The sequence below is a fragment of the Lytechinus variegatus genome, chromosome 1, assembly GCF_018143015.1.
Source record: "Lytechinus variegatus isolate NC3 chromosome 1, Lvar_3.0, whole genome shotgun sequence".
NCBI lineage: Eukaryota > Metazoa > Echinodermata > Echinoidea > Temnopleuroida > Toxopneustidae > Lytechinus > Lytechinus variegatus.
In genome coordinates, this window is record NC_054740.1 from 56,239,843 (window position 1) to 56,259,894 (window position 20,052).

Sequence of the window (20,052 nt, forward strand, 5' to 3'; positions counted from 1 at the left end):
ATGGTGCTGTGTTCTTGAGTAGCACTACACTGAACTAGACAAAGCACCAGCCTTACCAGTCTTAGCAACAGTGTGGTCCTAAGACTAACATAATCACTAGAACAGTAACATAATTGGCACCATGTTTGATATCCCTAACTTGATTTTGGAGCTACATTACGGTAGGCCAACACCAACAATATACAATGTACTTGAAATTACCCAATGTGTATAAAATCAATATACCTTTCAGATAAATATTAGTAAAACAAAGCATAAACAAAAAGCCAAAACTTCTATTTGTGAAGAGAAATTAAAATATTTTGAGAGGTACAGGAATATCTTGTGATTACAGCAAACACAAAATCAATGACATACAACACATCATGTTGGCTAGTTCGCTCCCCCCTTAACACTTTGTGCAAATTCATAAAAGTAAATATTTTATTTTTATTATAAGTTTATACCACAATACTTAAGAAGACTGTGTCGAGCTCAGACTAAATTTGTGATTGGCACAAAGCTGAAATTGCTTTAAAACTATGGTTTCACAAATATCTGGAGGTTCAAAGTTCATATTTCCAGTATTTCAGTCCATTGTCAATAAATTTTTGGTTCACAACTGTTCACTGAGCAAACCTTGCATTTACATGTACATGTATGTGTTCACATTAGTCCAGTATACAAGATGTATGAAGGCAAATATCATATTTCATTTCAAATCCTGAAATGGCAAGTAAATCCTTATAATACACGTGTATCAATAATGGTAACATTTCTGCTTGTAGCAAATACATGAGTGATACCTGAGGTTTCAAGCATACATGCACATATACAAAAGATAAATAAATATTTCATTCCAAGGGGCCTTTCTTTGCTTTTTTTGGCATCTAACACCTTAACCCTAATTCTCCCGGGGGGGGGGGCCATAATGGCCCCCCCTCGACAATTTTCGCGATATACAGTATATCTGCTGCGCAAATTTTTACTTTTTTTTACCTTTTACTTTCAAGTCTCGCGCAAATTTTGAGACCAAATTTGTGGCGCCCGGGTAAGCAGTTACAACATTACGCAACATTATGTAAGTGCATGTCAGACCCAAACTTGCTCATAAACGTGATTTCATGTACAAATCCAATGCAAATTGTGTATTTAGCCAAAATTCAGAAATGTATCATTTTTTGTACTTTTCATGATTAAACTGATTTAATTTTGCCTTGTTAATGATCAGTATTAAGTCTGGAAGGAATTCCATCGAAAAAACAATAAAAAAACAAAAAGTAGAAAAACATAGAAATACATAAGAAAAAAACAAACATAAAATACATAAGAAATCGGTCTTGGTACAAGAATTTTTTTCATTCACAATTGTTAGGAATGCTATAAAGAATATTTTTACCAAAAAATAGCATTCTAGGAGCTTTATTTAGTGAATCAGAGCAAAAAGTATGATTTCATGAATAAATTAGCATAATTAATTCATATAAAATAAAAATATATGAATTCAGTGAAATTTACCAATGCAACTGCGTAGATTACGTCATTCTCTACCATCATGCAAATTTTCGTTGTGATCGCGCAATCCGCGGCCGAGATCTTAAGGGGGGCCATAATGCCCCCCCCCCCGGAATGACAAGAATCAAAATACTCCGGGAGATTTAGGGTTAAATTCCCATTCATTATACTACGAATCACTCAGGAGGTCATTATCATTACCTGCGCTGCATACAGTAATAGTCTGGGATATCTATAGTATTTGAATTGCAAATAACAATAGCTGGACAAGACACAGTAGATCCCATGTGCTAGGGTTTTTTTCACTTCATAATAAGTGTGAGTGGAGCTGGATATACCTGATTTTGTTTGTACACTGGGATTGATTACCGTACTTGTAAAAATAGTAAAAGAAAAAAAAACGCATGGTTTTCAAATCAAACTCTCACCAATATTCTCTTCCTGTAGACTTCTATGGTAGAATCATTCAGCTCCGGCTGCCACCAAAATTCCTGCAGAAATTCAATGAAAAAAGGATATTCATAACTAGTAATCAAACCAGAGTGAGAGTCAATAGAAACCATTTAAAAGCAAAGAAAAAAATTAAGACCAAAGGACAATATTTTTTAACAATCAATGAAGTCTGGATAAAGGCGTTATGAAAGAGAGAGGGGGCGGGATGGGGTCGACAAGACATTTGCTAGTTTGAAAATTGCTCAATGTATATTAAATATTTCTGGATAAACAGAGTTTGGATTTTTTGTGTATAATGCAATATAATGAACATGGTTAGCATCAAGATTAATGAAGTTCAATTTGGAAAAATGAAATTAATCTGTCATGTCATGCATAAGGAAACACACATTAAAGTCAAAAGTGTATTTAGGTAGATTTATATTGTTTATAATCATTTTACATTATTTATCATTTTGATGGTCTATTTTCAAATTATATGTCAAATAAACTAACCTGACAATAAAAAATACACTTATCTGTTTTAAAGGTACTATTTGCTCTTTTCACATTTAACTATCTACAAAGCACAAAGAAAAATAAACAATACATTTGCAAGTGGAATATACTACCAAGAAAAGATGAGTTATTAGAATTAACTTTTTGAATTTGTATGTATGGAGATGAGGTATATGTACTTACTATATCTGTATTTCTATCCTTCTCATGGTGTAATATATCAGAATGCTGTAGAGGAAAGATTAATAACTTTGGTTACAAGTGAGATAATACAAAGGGGAATAATTTTCCTGGTATAGTATCACAATTTGCTCCACATTCTTGAAACACTGCTATGCATAAAGTCTTTTGTATAGTACACATAGGACTGCACATTACTTAGTTCAGAGCTTTTCTCTTATGACTAAAATGCTATTCAAATTTGTAAAGCAAAATTATTCCCTGTACAGAAAGGAAGAGGAGGACAGTCTACAAATATGTCATCATACCAAAATACAGGGTGTTTCTAATAGTAGGTAACCGAAGTTCAAAGGTCAGAGCTCAAGAATACATCATTTATTTTTGTTATTTCTATTCTAGAAGAAGAAGAAGAAGAAAAAGACAATTCAGTATGTTTCTCTTTGTTTTCAAAGGACATTGTGCAAATTTCCTAAAGAAAAAAAAATGAAATTGTTGGATTTCCATATACTTGAGTTTGATTGGATCAATCATAACTCTTTGTAAGACGGGGCTCAGGACTCCAAACTCCCTGGTTATAACATAGTCAATATACGTAGGTTTGTATAATCAGATGTTTGATTTTGCTTTAGGGTGCACAGGTGGTTAAAACAAGTATGCCACATCGATCGAAGACCCAGCTGGTGCACGGCGAGTTCATCTAGTTGTACATTCTTTAATATAACACTATAGCTTGGAGGCAGACTGGTATGTGGGTATGTTGGAATTAATAATTCATATTATAAACATCCAGACAAGCCAAAAGATCAATAGCCACGGGCTATATATCAGTCTTTGTTTTCATTTAAAGGCAAGTTCAAATTTCAATCTTCATAATTTGGTGTCCTGTGGCACTACCATGAAAATCTTTTTAAGAGATACTTGTATAACTTTTGGAGATGTTAAAAATGTGTACGAGAATGTGATATGCTTTTTTTTTCACTTACACAATACACAAAGTTGTCAGATCTTACCCAACTTTCCTTGATTTTGATTAGAAGCAAAGTTCCTATTGTAACTGTGAAACTGTGTGACAAAATGGGACCTGTCAGATATAATGTCTGACAAGTCCTTTCTTTCATGAAAAGCCCCCCTGGAATCGCTTCTGTTGGTGTGCCATACATAAAAGCACATACCGGTAAGCCTTCTACTATTACAACAAACGACACCATTGACAATGGGTAAATACACACCGAATATAAAAGGGAGACAAATATTTCCAAAGCTCAAAACTGAACTTTGATTTGATATATTTATTTCCACATTCCAATAAAATCATATACAAGTGAAATAATTTTTTTCTTAGCATAACATAATAAGTAAATGATATAATTAATAACATATACATATATACAATCTAATAATCTAATTAAAATATATTTATACCTGATAAATTTTTTTTTTATCGTTACAAAAAATAGCAGAAAAAAAATCATACATATATATATATATATATATACAGTGCGTCCCAGAATAAACGAAACCGAGATTTAGCGATCATTTATCATAACTTAACCATAAATAGAATAGACAAATGACCTACCAATTTAAAGCTTAGAATCTCCTCTTTCATCTGATATTACTTAGGTTATTTCTTATTCACGCATGAGTGAGCAAAAACAATTTGAAGAAAGGATACCAAAAACTCATTTGGCGGGGGTTATCTGGGTTTAAAAAAGAAAACCACATTTCTGAAAAGTTCAATATCTGCTCTTTAATTTGGTACCAAAATTACAAAAAATGGTCAAGAAATAAAAAAGTTCTGGTCATTTGACATAAGGCTTGTATTTCCATAATTTCATGAGATAAACGTGTTTTCACCGGTTTCCCACAGAAGCTTTCGCATGGTGAACAAAAGATTTAATGCATGGCTGATCGTCAACAAAACAGAGTGTCGAGAGAGTTTGAAAGCCATCCTGGAGAACCTCTTCATTTTATGAAATTATTGAAATTCAAGAATTATTTCAAATGACCAGAGCTTTGTTATTTCGTGACCATTTTCTGTAATTTAGGTATCAAATTAAAGAGGAGATATTGAACTTTTCAAAAATGGGGTTTTCTTTTTGAAACCCAGATACCCCCTGCCAAATGAGTTTTTGATATCCTTTCTTCAAGTTGCATTTGCTCACTCATGCGTGAATGAGAAATAATCTAAGTAATATCAGATGAAAGAGGAGATTCTAAGCTTTAAATTGGTAGGTCATTTGTCTATTTTATTTATGATTAAGTAATGATAAATGATTGCTAAATCTCGGTTTCGTTTTTTCTGGGACGCACTGTATATATATATATATATACATACATATATCAACATAGTACATTTTGACATGTACTATGTACATGTACTTTAAACTTTGGTGCCTTTTCTATGTTTTTGTTTCCTGTTTCATTTTATCTGGCTAACCAGGACTCATCTGATCAAGCTACATTTTTTTTCCTTACAGTCATACATATGCTTCAATCAATACGTTTCGCCAAACACGCTTCGCTTGCTATGCTTAGCCATTAACACTTTGCACTGTAATAAAAAGAAAAGGTCTAGCTCAGTCAGTCGGCAAGCCCTGAAAAAGTAGCTTCTTTTATCCAAGTGATATTCAAGACTATAGGGTTTTTGCATAGTTAATGAGCTTGGTGCGAACCAAAACACCTCTTTTTATTCTGTCATTGCTGCTCTAAATATTAACCAAATTTCATGTTTTTGGTATCTTTGTAAAGAAGAAGAATCATTCTTTCAGGTCATGTGTTTGGAATTTTTAAAAAAATGTTGTAATATAGGGAAAACTTTTGATATAAAACATGAAACAAAATGATTTTTTTCATGCAACAAATGTTGTTGTTTTCACACTTGATTTCTGTTTGAGCACAAATGATTTTCAGATCATAATAAAGCTGAAGATCTACGCTTTAATATGATATAATTTGTATAAGAAGATGTATCTTAGATGGGTCAGCAGCCAGCTTTTCATAGGCCAAGTACATTTAGCAGCTCAAAAACAAGGATACTGCACTCTGATTGGTCACAGAGACCACACACCCACGCAAATTCCAATGTTCCCCACACTGGGCCTCTGCAAGGTCACACTCACCATGTGGTAATCTCTTCAAATAACCCGCGCCTGTTGTTGTTAAAACATTATTCAGCCAATCAGAACTCTGGATTTCATGTTACTCAGAAATTTTAGAAATCTCGTCTTGCATCTTGATGGAAAAAGCTGGCTGCTGACCCATCTTAAAGATGCCACATATCAAGAGTGACATTGTAAGAAAGTATAGAGTTTGAGCTTTCTGATGATATAAATAATGTTGGTACCTAAAACACAAAATGTTGCACAATTTGCAAGTGAAAACAGAGGAAGAAATTTCTGTTTGATGCATCTTTTCTGGTAAAAAAATCACTTATTTATCAAAATATTTTATTCAAAAGAAATAACCAATATGAAAGAGTAACATTTACTCTTCCCAATGGTACAACAATAATCAATTTTACTCCAGGAGAAAGTGGTTAAATTCTTTGAGAAAGAAAGTCTCACAATTCACGAGATTTTGCAGGGACATGAATTCAGCCACGAGAGGACTTGGATAAATCTGGCCCATTTGCTCATTAACACAGGGGCTTGCCGACTGACTGTAGCTACAACACTAGAACTCGACTTAAAAACTGAATGAGTAGTATTTTAGGCCAGGCTCAATCATTATTTATCATTTATTAAAAATTTCTCTGTTAAATTATGCAAATATCTTCCAATGATCAATCAAGCACAAATTTTGTCCCCACTCCCCACTAAGGTTTACTACTGGTAATCAACATCATGATGCATTACAGTTATAAAAGACATGCATGAGAAACGACATGTATCTATCATGGCCAATGATATATGATGATCATGTAACATTGTTCATTGGAACTTCAACAAAGCCAGACAGAAAAAATCAAAATCAAACATAAATTCCTATGGTTAGAAACCTTGCTCACATCAACATCAAAACTTGGCCACATCTGAATTGATCTTCACTATGAACTAGAATAGTTGATAAACATGGACATCCTGTCATTTTTGGACCCAACCCAATGGAATTACCCGGGTAGAAAAAGACCCATCAACCTGGCAGAGTGCCAAGCTTGTTTGCTCAACAAATGTTGATTTTCTACCAGAATTATTTCACATCACAGTATCTAGGAGATGATGCATGTGAACACTTGGGTGATCATTTGGTAATATTCTGTCCAGATTCATCTTATTACCATTACCATGTACCTGGAATCCCTGTTTAATTTCAATGGGGAAATTCACCATGATAAAAAGTTTCTGGTAGAAAATAATAGAAATGGTAATTAAAAGGATATTGGTGAAGGTTTGAGGAAAATCCATCAAAGATTCAAAAAGTTATTCTTATTTTTATTTTATTATTTGTGACATAATATGCAAGCAGCTTCCCAATAAATGCTGTCTAGTACAAAGAAATCAATGAAATGTCATTTTCTCAAAAACACAATAAAAAGGTTTTTTGTATCTCCAGTATATCAAGAGACATATAATTTCACGCACACTCCTTTGAAGGATAAAATAAACATAAGGAGTAGCTACTTGTTACAAATCAATAACTGAAAATTTCCTAAACCTTGACCGATTTTCCTCACACCTTCGCAATTTTTTTTTCTCTCTGGTATTTTTATAACAAACTTTTTTTTGTCAGGATGAACATCACCTTTAAAGTTTGACTTATGTGCAGATTGTATGTTGGAGCACTTGTTGCTGAATCAAATGCCATATAGATGCACCCATACATCTATACATTATGCTTAAGATAAATGAGATGAGAGATTACTTACTACTTTCCCCTCTTCAACAGTATGAACGGTCAGTTTTTTCACAAGTGAAAAAAAGAGTTGCCTCATACGCGAATCTCCTATGATGATCATCCTCTTGTCTTGAAAACATGCTAACGTATCTCTAAAAGGATATGAGAGAACATAGACATATTATATAATCATTAATGATGTTCAGTGTTTTCAATTTACCTGTAAATCAAAACAGAGTACATCCCGGGGGGGGGGGGGGGGGCACTTACATTGACGAGTGGATACCATGCACGACCAAAAAAACATGTAAAAAGGATGTCTTTTTCACGATAGGGCACGTTACGTACGTAACGTGATAAGGGTGTCAAAAATACAAAAATAATGAAAAAAGGGTATCTATTTCGCTAGGAAAATTACGTGTTTAGGGTCGAATTTGCGGGGATGATAAAACAAAATTAAATGTTTTATAAAGGATGTCCTTTTTGCCCCAACACTACGTGTTTAGAGTCCGATTTGCGCGAGGTGTAGAAGGTGGGGTCGTAGTAAACCAAATAAGGTAAAGCCAACGACCGAAGGAACCGTAACAATAAAACATTCCTGTACTTGTTTAGGTGTTCATTTCAGGGAATATTTGCCAAGAGTATCGTTTTGTTTCCAATACTTGTTAAGGGTAGGGTTTCACACGCCAATACTTGTTACGGGGTGCATTTTCAGAATATGGAAATTACGTGTTTAGGGTGCTTTTCGAGACCCCATGGTCGCGCATGGTATCCACTCGTGAATGGAAGTGCCCCCCCCCCCCCCCGAGTACATGTATTTGTTTTGGTTCTCTACTTTCCATGTAAAAAATTCACTTGCAAAATAGAAAATGTGATTTTTGCTATGTGCATTTTCTTTGACAAATTTTTTTTTATCGATCAAATATGTAAGAAATAGTTTTCAGTATCGAAAAAATAACAAACTTTAGAACGGATAATCACTGTCCATAATGATGGAGTAACAATTTAGCAGGAAAATACTCAACCAATTTTATTACATTGGCTGCTTGCATTATGAATGTGTATGATCAAATTGACAAATTAATGTTAAAGATCTGAAAACATTTGAACACACTGACATGAGTGTTTAACTTAATACATGTCAGAGACTAACCACTTTGTGCAGGTCTTATAAGAATCATACATTGCTTCACTTTTTTTTTCTTTCAAAGATGGGTGAACTTTTTATTTCAAATTAGTTTTTCATTTGATAAGTTAAGATGTTAACTTCAGATTATCAAAGTACATTTCTTCATCACAAGTTTATTACTTTAAATGGTTGTATAGAAAAACATAATCCCTATAGAATGCTGCAGGAGTGAAGTGTAGTTTTTAATTTTCAATCTGAGAACTCATTTGCAACAGATCATGACTATGAATTCATTTATAATAACTCTCAATTATTTCAATTTTCTGCATACTACAAAGGTGTTGGTACTATTCAACCTATTACAAAGGATTATTTAATCTTTCTTCATTATGTAAAGCAAGATCAGAGCTATACCCCCAAAGGCGACTAAATGCACAAAGGGGACAAAGGAAAAGACAGACACTCCTTTCAACACAGGAAGTCTTCAATAATAACCCAGGTCCACTCTATGGTCAGGTAGCTGTTAATTTATTCAATAGACTTTAGGCTTTAACAAAGGTGGACAGTGTATTGATTGATCTTGAATTGAAGTTACAAAGAAAAAAAAATAGTCCTTGGCATAGTTATACCATTCTACCTGTAGGAGGTGGGAACAGTTGTCTCATAAAAGTGACTTCGATATACATAGGGCATATCAAAGAACTGTTTGCTGAATGAATTTAAATAGGCCTAATTATTAACTGACTATTAAATTCTGATAAGAGCCACATGTACGCAATTAATGCACACAGAAAGCACACAGTAGGGTATACATATGTAGCAATACCACAGAACTGGATAGTCTGGTAGTTTCAGCCATTATTTGTATGTCAATGCATTTAAGTAGCAATTCTTTGGGTTTGCAGTGGACTAGTAATAACCACATCCTACATAAAGATAAAGCTAGAATTGCAGTAATTAATAATGATTATGGGCATTAACATAAAGACAAGACAATGCAGACATGCTAATCAAATAAACTGTGACCCTACATGTACACTATGTATATGGCACAAGTCATATTCAATCAATTGTAACCCCGCCCCCCCCCCCCCCCACCCTGATCTTATTCATGATATTAAACTTCTAACATCAATGACTCAACTACACCTTTGAACACAATTATCCTCAAGAGTCAGAACATTTTTCAGAAACTTATGATTTTTACAACCAAAAAATACTAAGCAAGGAAGAGCGAGAACTGACTGTTAGTTGGGCCTTGTACATGTATGTGAATGAAATTCTTACTTGAGTGAATAATGATGCATGGTACATCCTTCTGGTTGCCAGGCACCAGGACCTTGATAGTGACCATCTTGTAATAGAGCTTGGCAAGAATCATAAGCTGTACGGGGAGAGAATTAACAGGGGTGTGTTTATAAAAATAATAAACACAGCATTTATTATGCGCCATCTATCTAGTGAACTATTCCGAGGCGCAGAGGGATTGGGAATTACAGATAAAATAATTTGCATATGTATGGGTGCATGAATAAATGAAATTAGCTAACAATATTTAACAAAAATAAGAAGAAAACAGATAAGATTTTAGGTATTTTTTAAATGCTTCAAGTGATTCTGCTGATCGGATCGTCAGTGGAAGAGCATTCCAGAGAGATGGAGCTGATGAGGCGAATGCCTTTTCTCCCAGAGTTAAATTCGTTCTTTGTACATTTAGCTGTTTATTAGTAGAGGATCGGAGATTTCTTACGGGAATGTATTCAGAGATTAGATTTTGAAGGTATAAAGGAGACTGACCATGCAATGTTTTCCATGTGTGGAGTAGGATTTTGAATTCTATTCTTTTAGATACCGGTAACCAGTGAAGATTTTTGAGAATTGGAGTGATATGGGTGAAACGAGATGTTCCACTGAGGACCCGAGCAGCAGAATTTTGAGCACGTTGCAGCTTGGCAAGTTGATACGATGTGATCTTAAACAATAAAGCATTTCCATAATCAATACGAGATATTACATATGAGTGAATCACAGATGCTGCAACTTTAGATGACAGAGATTTCCTTATGCTATGAATATTACGTAATTGTAAGTATACTGATCGGCAAGTAGCTGTGATGTGTGATGACATTGACAGCTCAGAGTCAAAATGAACACCGAGATTCCTACAACTGGACACAGATTGTACTTCAACACACCCAATGCGTATTGACTTACTACGGACCTTAGCACACAGGCTTTTAGAGGCAAAAATCATAAATTCACTCTTATCATCATTCAGTTTCAGTTTATTCTTTGTCATCCATGCCCTCATATCATCAATACAAGCTTCAAGTTTACGTCTAGAAGAGGCCTCACTTAAAGGATCCGATGGATCGAACGGTGTGTAGAGCTGGGTGTCATCTGCGTAAAGATGTATGCTGATGCCGTGTAATCTTGCAATCTTGGCAAGAGGGCTTGCATAAATACTGAAGAATGATGGGCCCAGGACGGATCCTTGCGGCACTCCGTACGGAAGTTCAGCTTCAGATGACACACAATCGCCGATCCTAACAATCTGCGAGCGGTTGCTTAGATACGAAGAAATCCATGCGAGTGCAGATCCAGTCAAGCCTATCGAACAGAACCTTCTGATTAGAATATCTTTGTCGATAGTGTCGAAGGCTGCCGACATGTCGAGAAGGACCAAGAAGACAGCCTGCTTCTGGTCAAGTGCTTGAATGATATCATTGTGAACTTTGACAAGGGCAGATTCAGTGCTATGATGCTTCTTATAAGCTGACTGGAGCGGTTCACAAAGATCATTCTGTTCCATATAATCTTGAAGACGCTGGGCTACAACTCTTTCCAAGACTTTTGAAATAAACTTGAGATTGGACACCGGTCGGTAATTCTTCAGGTTTTCCGGGTCCAGTCTTGGCTTCTTCAGAATAGGACGAACAACAGCTTCCTTGAACGAATCGGGAAAAATGCCTGTTTCCAGTGACTTATTTATGATAAGTGTAATGCTTGGCAGAACAAGATTTAGATGTTTTTTCAGAATCCACGTAGGAACTGGATCCTGTGAACTAGAAGTGGATGGAGAATTATTAATAATCCTCTTTACTTCCTCCTCAGTAGCCAAATCAAAGGTGTCAAGATGTTCATCTTTCCCAGCAGAATGATCAGTTATTATATTAGTGCCAGCTACCATTTCAGCATCAAGCCCTTCTCGAATGTCCTTAATCTTTGTGGAAAAGTATAGGCAAAACTTTTCCGCAAGTTCTTGGTCATTGCGATGTGTAGGTAGAATAGATTTGACGCGATTGTGAAGCATCTTGTCTATGACTCTGTACACTTCTCTTTGTCCACAGCACTCTGAGATCTGCTTCTCGTAATAAGAGGCCTTTGCATGTTTTACCATGTTTTAAAAGAGGGCTTGACATTAGCAGTGGCCTGGTGGCGCGGGGCAACCTAAATTGAGAGTTGGGCCACCAAAATTCTGTATAAGGCCCACATTTGGAGGGCCCGGCCTGTTGGGCTACAAAAGGTTTGATAAATTGTAATGTTTTTTATTGTTTTAGGGCCACCAAAACAAGATATCGTTAATTGTTTTTGGTGAACTGATCGGGCCTGGATTGGGCAACCGAGAAAAAAAAAATAGTGAGGAGCCTTATTTAAAACATTGACAAGCTATTTCAAAAATGTTTTCAATCATTTTCAAAGTGTTTTGAATCATTCTACATGTTTTAACCACTGTTGATCTACTTTGAGTTAATTCTGTTTGACTTTTCAGGAAAAGCTACATGTGTATACATAAAGTTTGAAGTCACAAAATCAACAAGATTCAGAGTTACCAAAAATCTTAACATAGGACCCCAAAAGTATATTCTGGTGCCCTGTATCTGAGCAGTGCCCATTTGTCTGAATGCATACACTATATCTGCCCAATGCTACGACTTGAACTGTAAATCTATCTGAAATAATTCATCTTCCTATAGACTTTACTTTAAAAAAATGATTAAAAGACTTCAATTTACACATTAAAGTATGGTAGAAGCAATGCATGGAAACTGGAAGTGTAAAAAAAAATCAAGCATTTAACCCCCCAAACAAGAGAAAATTAGCCAAACAAAGCCAACCTTATTTTGCCACACTGGGAATAACACTTGATAGAGAACAACGGTACCGGTACACCGGTAGTCTCAAAATTATGTTATCATACCCTTCATGAAAATTGTTCATTAAGAGTGAGTGACATGGTATTTATTGGTAATGTTTTTCTTAAGTTAAAACTTATACCCCTTTCATAAACCCAATTATGCGGCTAATAGCAGCATAATTTGGTCGTAAAATCGGAGGAGGATCAGAGTTATCCGCATTATTTTGATGCTGCAATTATCTGCATAATACTATAGCAGCATCAGGACCAGATTTTGACTTTATGAACGCATTTCGAAAGTAATGCGGATAATTGCCATGGAGCGGTCACAAGGTCACCCTTTTCCAACGCAACCGCATCAGAGGGGGTGTGTGCGGTTGCCATGATGATTATCCTCCTTTTTCAGGACAGGCACTCGTAAAAATAGTGCGGATTATTTTCAGAGTTTATGAACGCAATTTTTATTGAATTATCCGCATTAGTCTTAGGTGGCTAATTGGAGGATAGGTTTATGAAAGGGGTATAAAACACTTGTTCACTGCTACCACCCTGCCTGTGGGGAATCTACAGGTAGGACTATGGTATGCCAATGTTGTACAGAGCACACACTTTAAAAAATCATTAAAATATCACTTTTGTGACCAAAATTACTAATTTCCATACAGTTGCAATCTATTTTTCATTAGTAACTTGGGAATAATTTTTGTATTCACCAGAGCGCTCAAAAACTTGAATTTGGGGCATATTTTTTGTACGCCCTCTATTGGTGGAAAGTAATATGGCAAGAAAATTTTCATTTTTTGATCTCTATTTTTAATTAAGAAAAAAATGATTTAAAGAATCAAACTTAAATAAGAGTCAAGTTGTATGAATAATAGGTGTAATGTAAATTGTCAGTGCAAAAAAATCAAGCATTCGCCCCAAAGAAAAAGAGAAAATAAGCCAAACATTGCCACACACGGAGATATAAGTGAGAACAAGGTTATATATCATATTTAACCTTGTTCATTGAATGAGTGGTATAAAACAAACACAATTGTCAGTTAAGAATACCGGAGGCGGTACCACCCCAGTCCAGGCAGGCCATACTATAGTCATAGATAAAATAATCTCACTGAAAATTCATGACATTTGTCATTATTAGTATCCTACAATATGAATATCCCTCCCTACAAACGTAATTTATGAAATTCTTACGAAATAGCTGATGTCGAGCAATGTGGAAGCAGACGATGAGCACAACAAGAAAGACGGAGAGAAGTTTTCCATTCTTTACGTTTATCAATTTATTTGGATGCCATTCTCCTGTTTTACCTTCACCCTCTGATTCTGGTAGCCCTTGCGCCATTCTCTTAGTTTCAAAGAAGCTTATCGATTGACCAGAATTGGTTGTTGATCTGCAGTTGAGACAGATATACTCGTGATATAGGCCCCGCTCGAGAAAAAAATTGTAATCGATCATACCTCAATATCTAGGTTGCTAACTTCAGCTCACTATATATACTCGTGATATAGGCCCCGCTGCTGTGTTGAACGGCTTGGAATGTCCGTGCGCGGGGCCTGTTTCACGAGTATAGTACTATAACCGTTATATAGGCCCCGCGCTACGGCACTGCAGACACTCCAACACAGTAGCGGGGCCTATATCACGAGTATATATTAAGCTTGCATTCTAAGATAGTCGCGAAACAGGCCCCGTCCAATGCGCTTGTCCCAGCATTCGCACGTGTGTGGGGCTCGGATGACGGCTATATAGTATACTCGTTATCGAGGCCCCTTACACTGTTATGTAGTGGAAAATAACGTGGTCGTGGGGCTTGTTTCCCCGCGCGGTGGACGATGAGAATTATGACGGGCGGCGTCCCCCCGGGGGGGGGGGGCTCCAATTTGTTTTCCAAATAAACAAGGAAAGAATATCATAGGCGGCGCCAGTTTAGGGGGCGGGGGGGGGGGCTCCAATTTCCTTTTTCAGAAATCTATCTGTCGATTTACTTATGTATGAAAATAGTTTTTTATTATTCATTATTCATTTATCAATCTATTTGTATTGATTAATTAATGTATTCATTAATCATTTAAGTTATTTGTGTTTGGTGTTTTTTTTTCTTTTGTGATCTATTTATATTAATGAATGTATTCATTTATCATTTAATTTATTTGTGTTTGGTGTTTTTTTTCTTTTGTGATGTATTTGTATTGATTAGTTAATGTATTCATTAATCATTTAATTTAATTCAATGTTATAATAAGGACAAAAGTATTTCGTTGGCAAATGGTGAACTGGCTCTTTATTTGCATTTTATGATCCAATGATAGGCCTAATGTTTTATTTGTTAAGCGGTATTTTAGGAAGAATTTTCACCAACAAACCAATTATCTCTTGTGATTTTTGTCATTTCTTCAGTAAAAAGTGGGGGGATGTTTGTACTGGCCACACCCCCCCCCCTCGAAAAGAGGGGGTATATATCCCCCCATCCCCCCCCCGGATTTACGCCAGTGCAGCTGACTACATCGAGATTAGGAAGGAAAGAGGAGGGTGCAGGTCCAAGCAGTCGTCAACCAGCCACGGCAAACAACTACTCAAGGAGCGCCTTTACCTGGGGCGAAGGCGATGACAGCGACTTCGAATGACTCTCAGGAGTCATTTTGGCTTGAGATTTAATCTCGCCTCTAACATGTCTAAACACAACGGCTCTTTTCAGAGCCACCAAATTACCAAGAAAGAAACTGAATAGATATGTCTCTATTTACCTCTTAAACAAAAATTAATAAACACCCTACATTGTTTTCTTCAATTAATACTTATGGGTAAGCGATTAATTTCTAACCAAGAAAAAATACAGTATAAACAGATGCGATTTTTAAATATGATATATAATTGGCAAATTTATTTAATAAAAATAAATAATATAACTATAAAGACGGGGTTAAACCTCAATGCACCCCTAATATAAGGCACCAGTTTCCTCAATGAATTATGGTTAAGCAATTGATTTTCAACCTAGAAAAAATAACAATATCAACAGATGCGATTTTCAAATAAGATAAACAATTGGCAATTCTCATAAAAGAATAAAAATAAAAATTTAAAGACTGGAATCAACTTCAATACCCGGTATGAAAATCGATCTCTCAACATGAGTAACAGTGACCGTAAATCCCCCCCCCCCGAAAATATTAATGAACAGTGAAGTGATAATTTACGATTGCTTAAATATTGAGAGGGATCACCCCCGGGGGGGCACTTCCATTCACGAGTGGATACCATGCGCGACCATGGGGTCTCGAAAAGCACCCTAAACACGTAATTTCCATATTCTGAAAATGCATCTCTTAACAAGTATTGGCGTGTGAAACCCTACCCTTAACAAGTATTGGAAACAAAACGATACTCTTGGCAATTATTCCCTGAAATGAACCCCTAAACAAGTACAGGAATGTTTTATTGTAACGGGTCCTTTGGTTGTCGGCTTTACCTTAGTTCATGTTATTTGGTTTAGTACGTACGACCCCACCTTCTACACCTCGCGCAAATAGGACTCTAAACACGTAGTGTTGGGGCAAAAAGGACATCCTTTATAAAACATTTTAATTTTGTTTTATCATCCCCGCAAATTCAACCCTAAACACGTAATTTTCCTAGCGAAATAGATACCCTTTTTTCATTATTTTTTTATTTTTGACACCCTTTTCACGTTACGTACGTAACGTGCCCTATCGTGAAAAGGACATCCTTTTTACGTGTTTTTTTGGTCGCGCATGGTATCCACTCGTCAATGTAAGTGGCCCCCCCCCGGGGGATCACCCGAAAAAGTCCCACAAATATAATAAGAACGACAGACTGGACTTAGAAAGTGGGTAATGGAAAGAATCTCGTATAAACGTGTTGGCTAATAAACTTTGGGCAGAAAATAGTATGATTTGTATGCCTACAAGTAAAGAAAATTCAGATAAACAAAACACTGAAAATATGATCAAAATCGGACAAGGAATAACAAAGTTATCGCATTTTGAAAATTTGCATCAATCCGATGAAACAGTCATGGGTGTGTCATCATCATAATTCAATTAGCAAATGTAACGTCATATCACCAATTGTTCTTTTGTATTATGAAAATTAGGTTGATTCAATTTTTTTTTCTACGAAGAACTTAAATCATTGGATTGGCAACTAATTTAGTGCATTACATATTCATTGCTGCGACTTATTTCATTATAAAGGAGACGCATTATTCACAAATATATTGTGAAAAAAAAATCGAGCAATGATTTTGTTTAATAACATAAGGAAAAGGAAAGTGGGGTCGTGACATCAGCCCACCTAATGAATATTCATGACGACTGTTTTAACAAAATATTACTACTTTAAAATTCAATAATTTTATTTGATATCCTGTTTTGAGGAAATTTTCGGAATTTTGCTTAGTGAATTCTACTCTATATATTAAGCTATAAATACTTTCAACACGGATCATCCCTCTAAGTTTTAAAATGACTGCAGGATGGGGAAATAGGTTAGCTTAAGAAATACTGGAATATCAATGAACGGTATTGTAAGCTTTTTAAAAACAAAACATGAATAAATTGATATTTGGGTAAAAAAGTAGGGCCTACTATATACCCAAAATAGATAATATACATAATGAAAGGCCGATCCCCAATTGTGGGGCGGGGGGGGGGTAAGTCTCAGTAAAATATAGATTAAGTTAAATATAGTGTAGATATCCCTCAAGCAATAATAAAATTGACCAAACCAAAAGAAAATTAACAAATCTTCCCCGAATGAATATGACTATTCGTTTTCTTTTCTGAACTTAAATGGATGAAAAGTTGGGAAGCGGGGGGGGGGGGGTACATTTATGAAAGGAATGAAAAATACAAATCGATAATATACACGAAGCCAGATGAATGATTCAATATTGAATAAGAGAAGAAAGCCAATTTGACAAAAAAAATATATTGACTTCTTACATCCAGGTGATTACATGAATGAATAAATGGAAGATTGGGGGAATTATACAAGAATTATATAATTTGATTATTGATGAACCCCTCCCTCCCGCAAAAAAATAATCAAAATGAAATGTGTGTGTGTGTATTTGAATTTTGTCGGACGTGTATCAATCAGATATGATTATTTACGTCTGCATGGGACCGACCTTTAACGTCACCATCCGAAAGTCGTGACCAGGACTCGAACCTCGAGCCTCCGCTTCAATTTGCAACTTCCCCACAGCTTGGATTACAGGCGCACGCCACAACGCCCAGAAATGCGGGGGGGGGGGGGCTCCAATTTATTTTCCCCAAAACAAGGGAGATAACAATGAACTTCCACACATAAAAAAATAAAAACGAATTATACCCCTGATTCCATATCAAAAAAGAAAAGAATATAGTAAATAATTAATAAATTTATATTTTTTTAAACACAAGTGCACACCTAGTTACCAATAATGCATATAGCATTTCCATTTATTTGAATGCAGGATAAAAGAGCATTGTAGGTGCAGTGGCCGAGGATCGAACCCCGGACTTTCCATGTACAGCCAGGCGCAGCCCACTCGGCCACGGCTTCTCCGTGGCCGAGCACCTTCGATTAAGATTTTTTTTTAAAGGATGTTTTATTATATTCTCTCAAATCAAAATACACAATCAGATTCTATAAACAATTTGTACAAACTATTTGAAACATAATTATAAATTATACAATAAATCCATTACAATATAATTATACAACTTATACATCAAACTTCAAAAATACTAGAAATTAATACTAATGCGTTTCAGCAATTAAAAAATGAAATATTAACAAAATATATGACATGATCAGAGAGAAAAAAATAAAAATGTTCCACCTCGCACCCCCCCTCCCTCCGTCCCCAGGTTAGGAGCATTCTCCCCTTTATGCCTATACTCTACATGGAAGGGACTGCAATTCTCCGTATTGTTTTTTTTCTGTGTTTTTATTTATTTTGTTTTGTGGCTTTGTCTCTCGTATGTATACCTTTGCCTCACTCTCCCTATTTATTCTTTTAATTAAGATTTTCCCATTTCCTTAAATGAAGAGACATCTTGCCTCCACCTAGCGCCAGCCTTCTTTCTTCCAATTCTTCTTTAAATTTCCTTTTAATTTCATCCATGGTTATATGTGCACCCTTTTCCCTCCCTATGAAGATTAAAAATTTAACAAAGATTAAAAAGTGATTGCGTTTTCCTTCGTCCTTTAATTCTACCCCTACAAGAATTTCCCCCCAGCTTAAATTACCGGTAGAAATAAAACCAAACATCTCCTTACAATTATCCCAAACCAGACAAGCATATTCACATTCCAAAAAAAGATGGCGATATGTTTCCTCCTCTTTTTCACAATAACAACAAAGGTTATTTTGTGAGATTTTAAAACGGAACAAGTGATGATTTGTGTAAGCAATGCAGTGTAACATTTTAAACTGAAATTCTCTTAATCTACTGTTCAGAGTACATTGTCTTGGTCTCATAAAAATGTGTTCAAAATACATTTCTTAATCGATTAAAAAAAGACTGACCAAAAATCTAAATGAACTTCCACACATAAAAAGAATTAAAACGAATGATATACATCTTATTCGCTATATCACAAAAAAAACACTGAAAACAAATAAATCCTATAATTAATAATACATTAATTAATCAATTAAAAATAAATTAGATGAACTTCCACAAATAAAAGAATTAAAAAAACGAATGATACCGCTGATTCTCTACATTACAAAAGAAGAAAAATGAAAACAAATAAAATATAAATCCTATAATTAATAATACATTTATTAATCAATTAAAAATAAATTAGATGAACTTCCACAAATAAAAATAATTAAAAACAAATTATACTTCTGACTCTCTATATCACAAAAGAAAAAAAACACTGTAGTTAAAATAGATTGATAAATAAAAAAATGAATGAATAATGGATAAATGTAAATGCATTTATTAATCAACATAAACACATTAATTAATCAATTAAAATAGATTGAAATAAATAAACTCCCGCACATAAAATGATTAAAGATTAATGATACCTCTGACTCTCTATATATCACAAAAGAAAATAAAACATTGAAAACGAATAAATTGAATGATCAATGAATATGATATATTAATAAAATAGATTGATAAATAAATAAATGAAATTTCACGCACAGATATAATTAAAAACGAATGATACCTCTGACTCTCTACAACAAAAAAGAAAAAATGAAAACAAATAGATTAAATGAAAAAATATGAATACATTATTAATCAATATAAATACATAGATAATCAATAAAAAAATTGAAATAAATGA

At 34.9% G+C, this 20,052-nt stretch overlaps 1 protein-coding gene across 1 annotated transcript in view; it reads right to left on the reverse strand.

The window, feature by feature from the left end:
- Positions 1-14,136, reverse strand: part of LOC121417637 (N-acetylneuraminate 9-O-acetyltransferase-like) — a 36,806-nt gene extending 22,670 nt beyond the window's left edge. Inside the window, exons 1-5 of the mRNA XM_041611377.1 lie at positions 13,926-14,136; positions 9,878-9,974; positions 7,493-7,613; positions 2,629-2,673; positions 1,923-1,985 (exon numbers count right to left, since the gene is read on the reverse strand). Of these exons, the coding sequence (XP_041467311.1) occupies positions 1,923-1,985; positions 2,629-2,673; positions 7,493-7,613; positions 9,878-9,974; positions 13,926-14,076 (477 nt within the window). The 5' untranslated portion in view covers positions 14,077-14,136. The remainder of the gene's footprint in view (positions 1-1,922; positions 1,986-2,628; positions 2,674-7,492; positions 7,614-9,877; positions 9,975-13,925) is intronic.
- Positions 14,137-20,052: the final 5,916 nt, after the last annotated feature.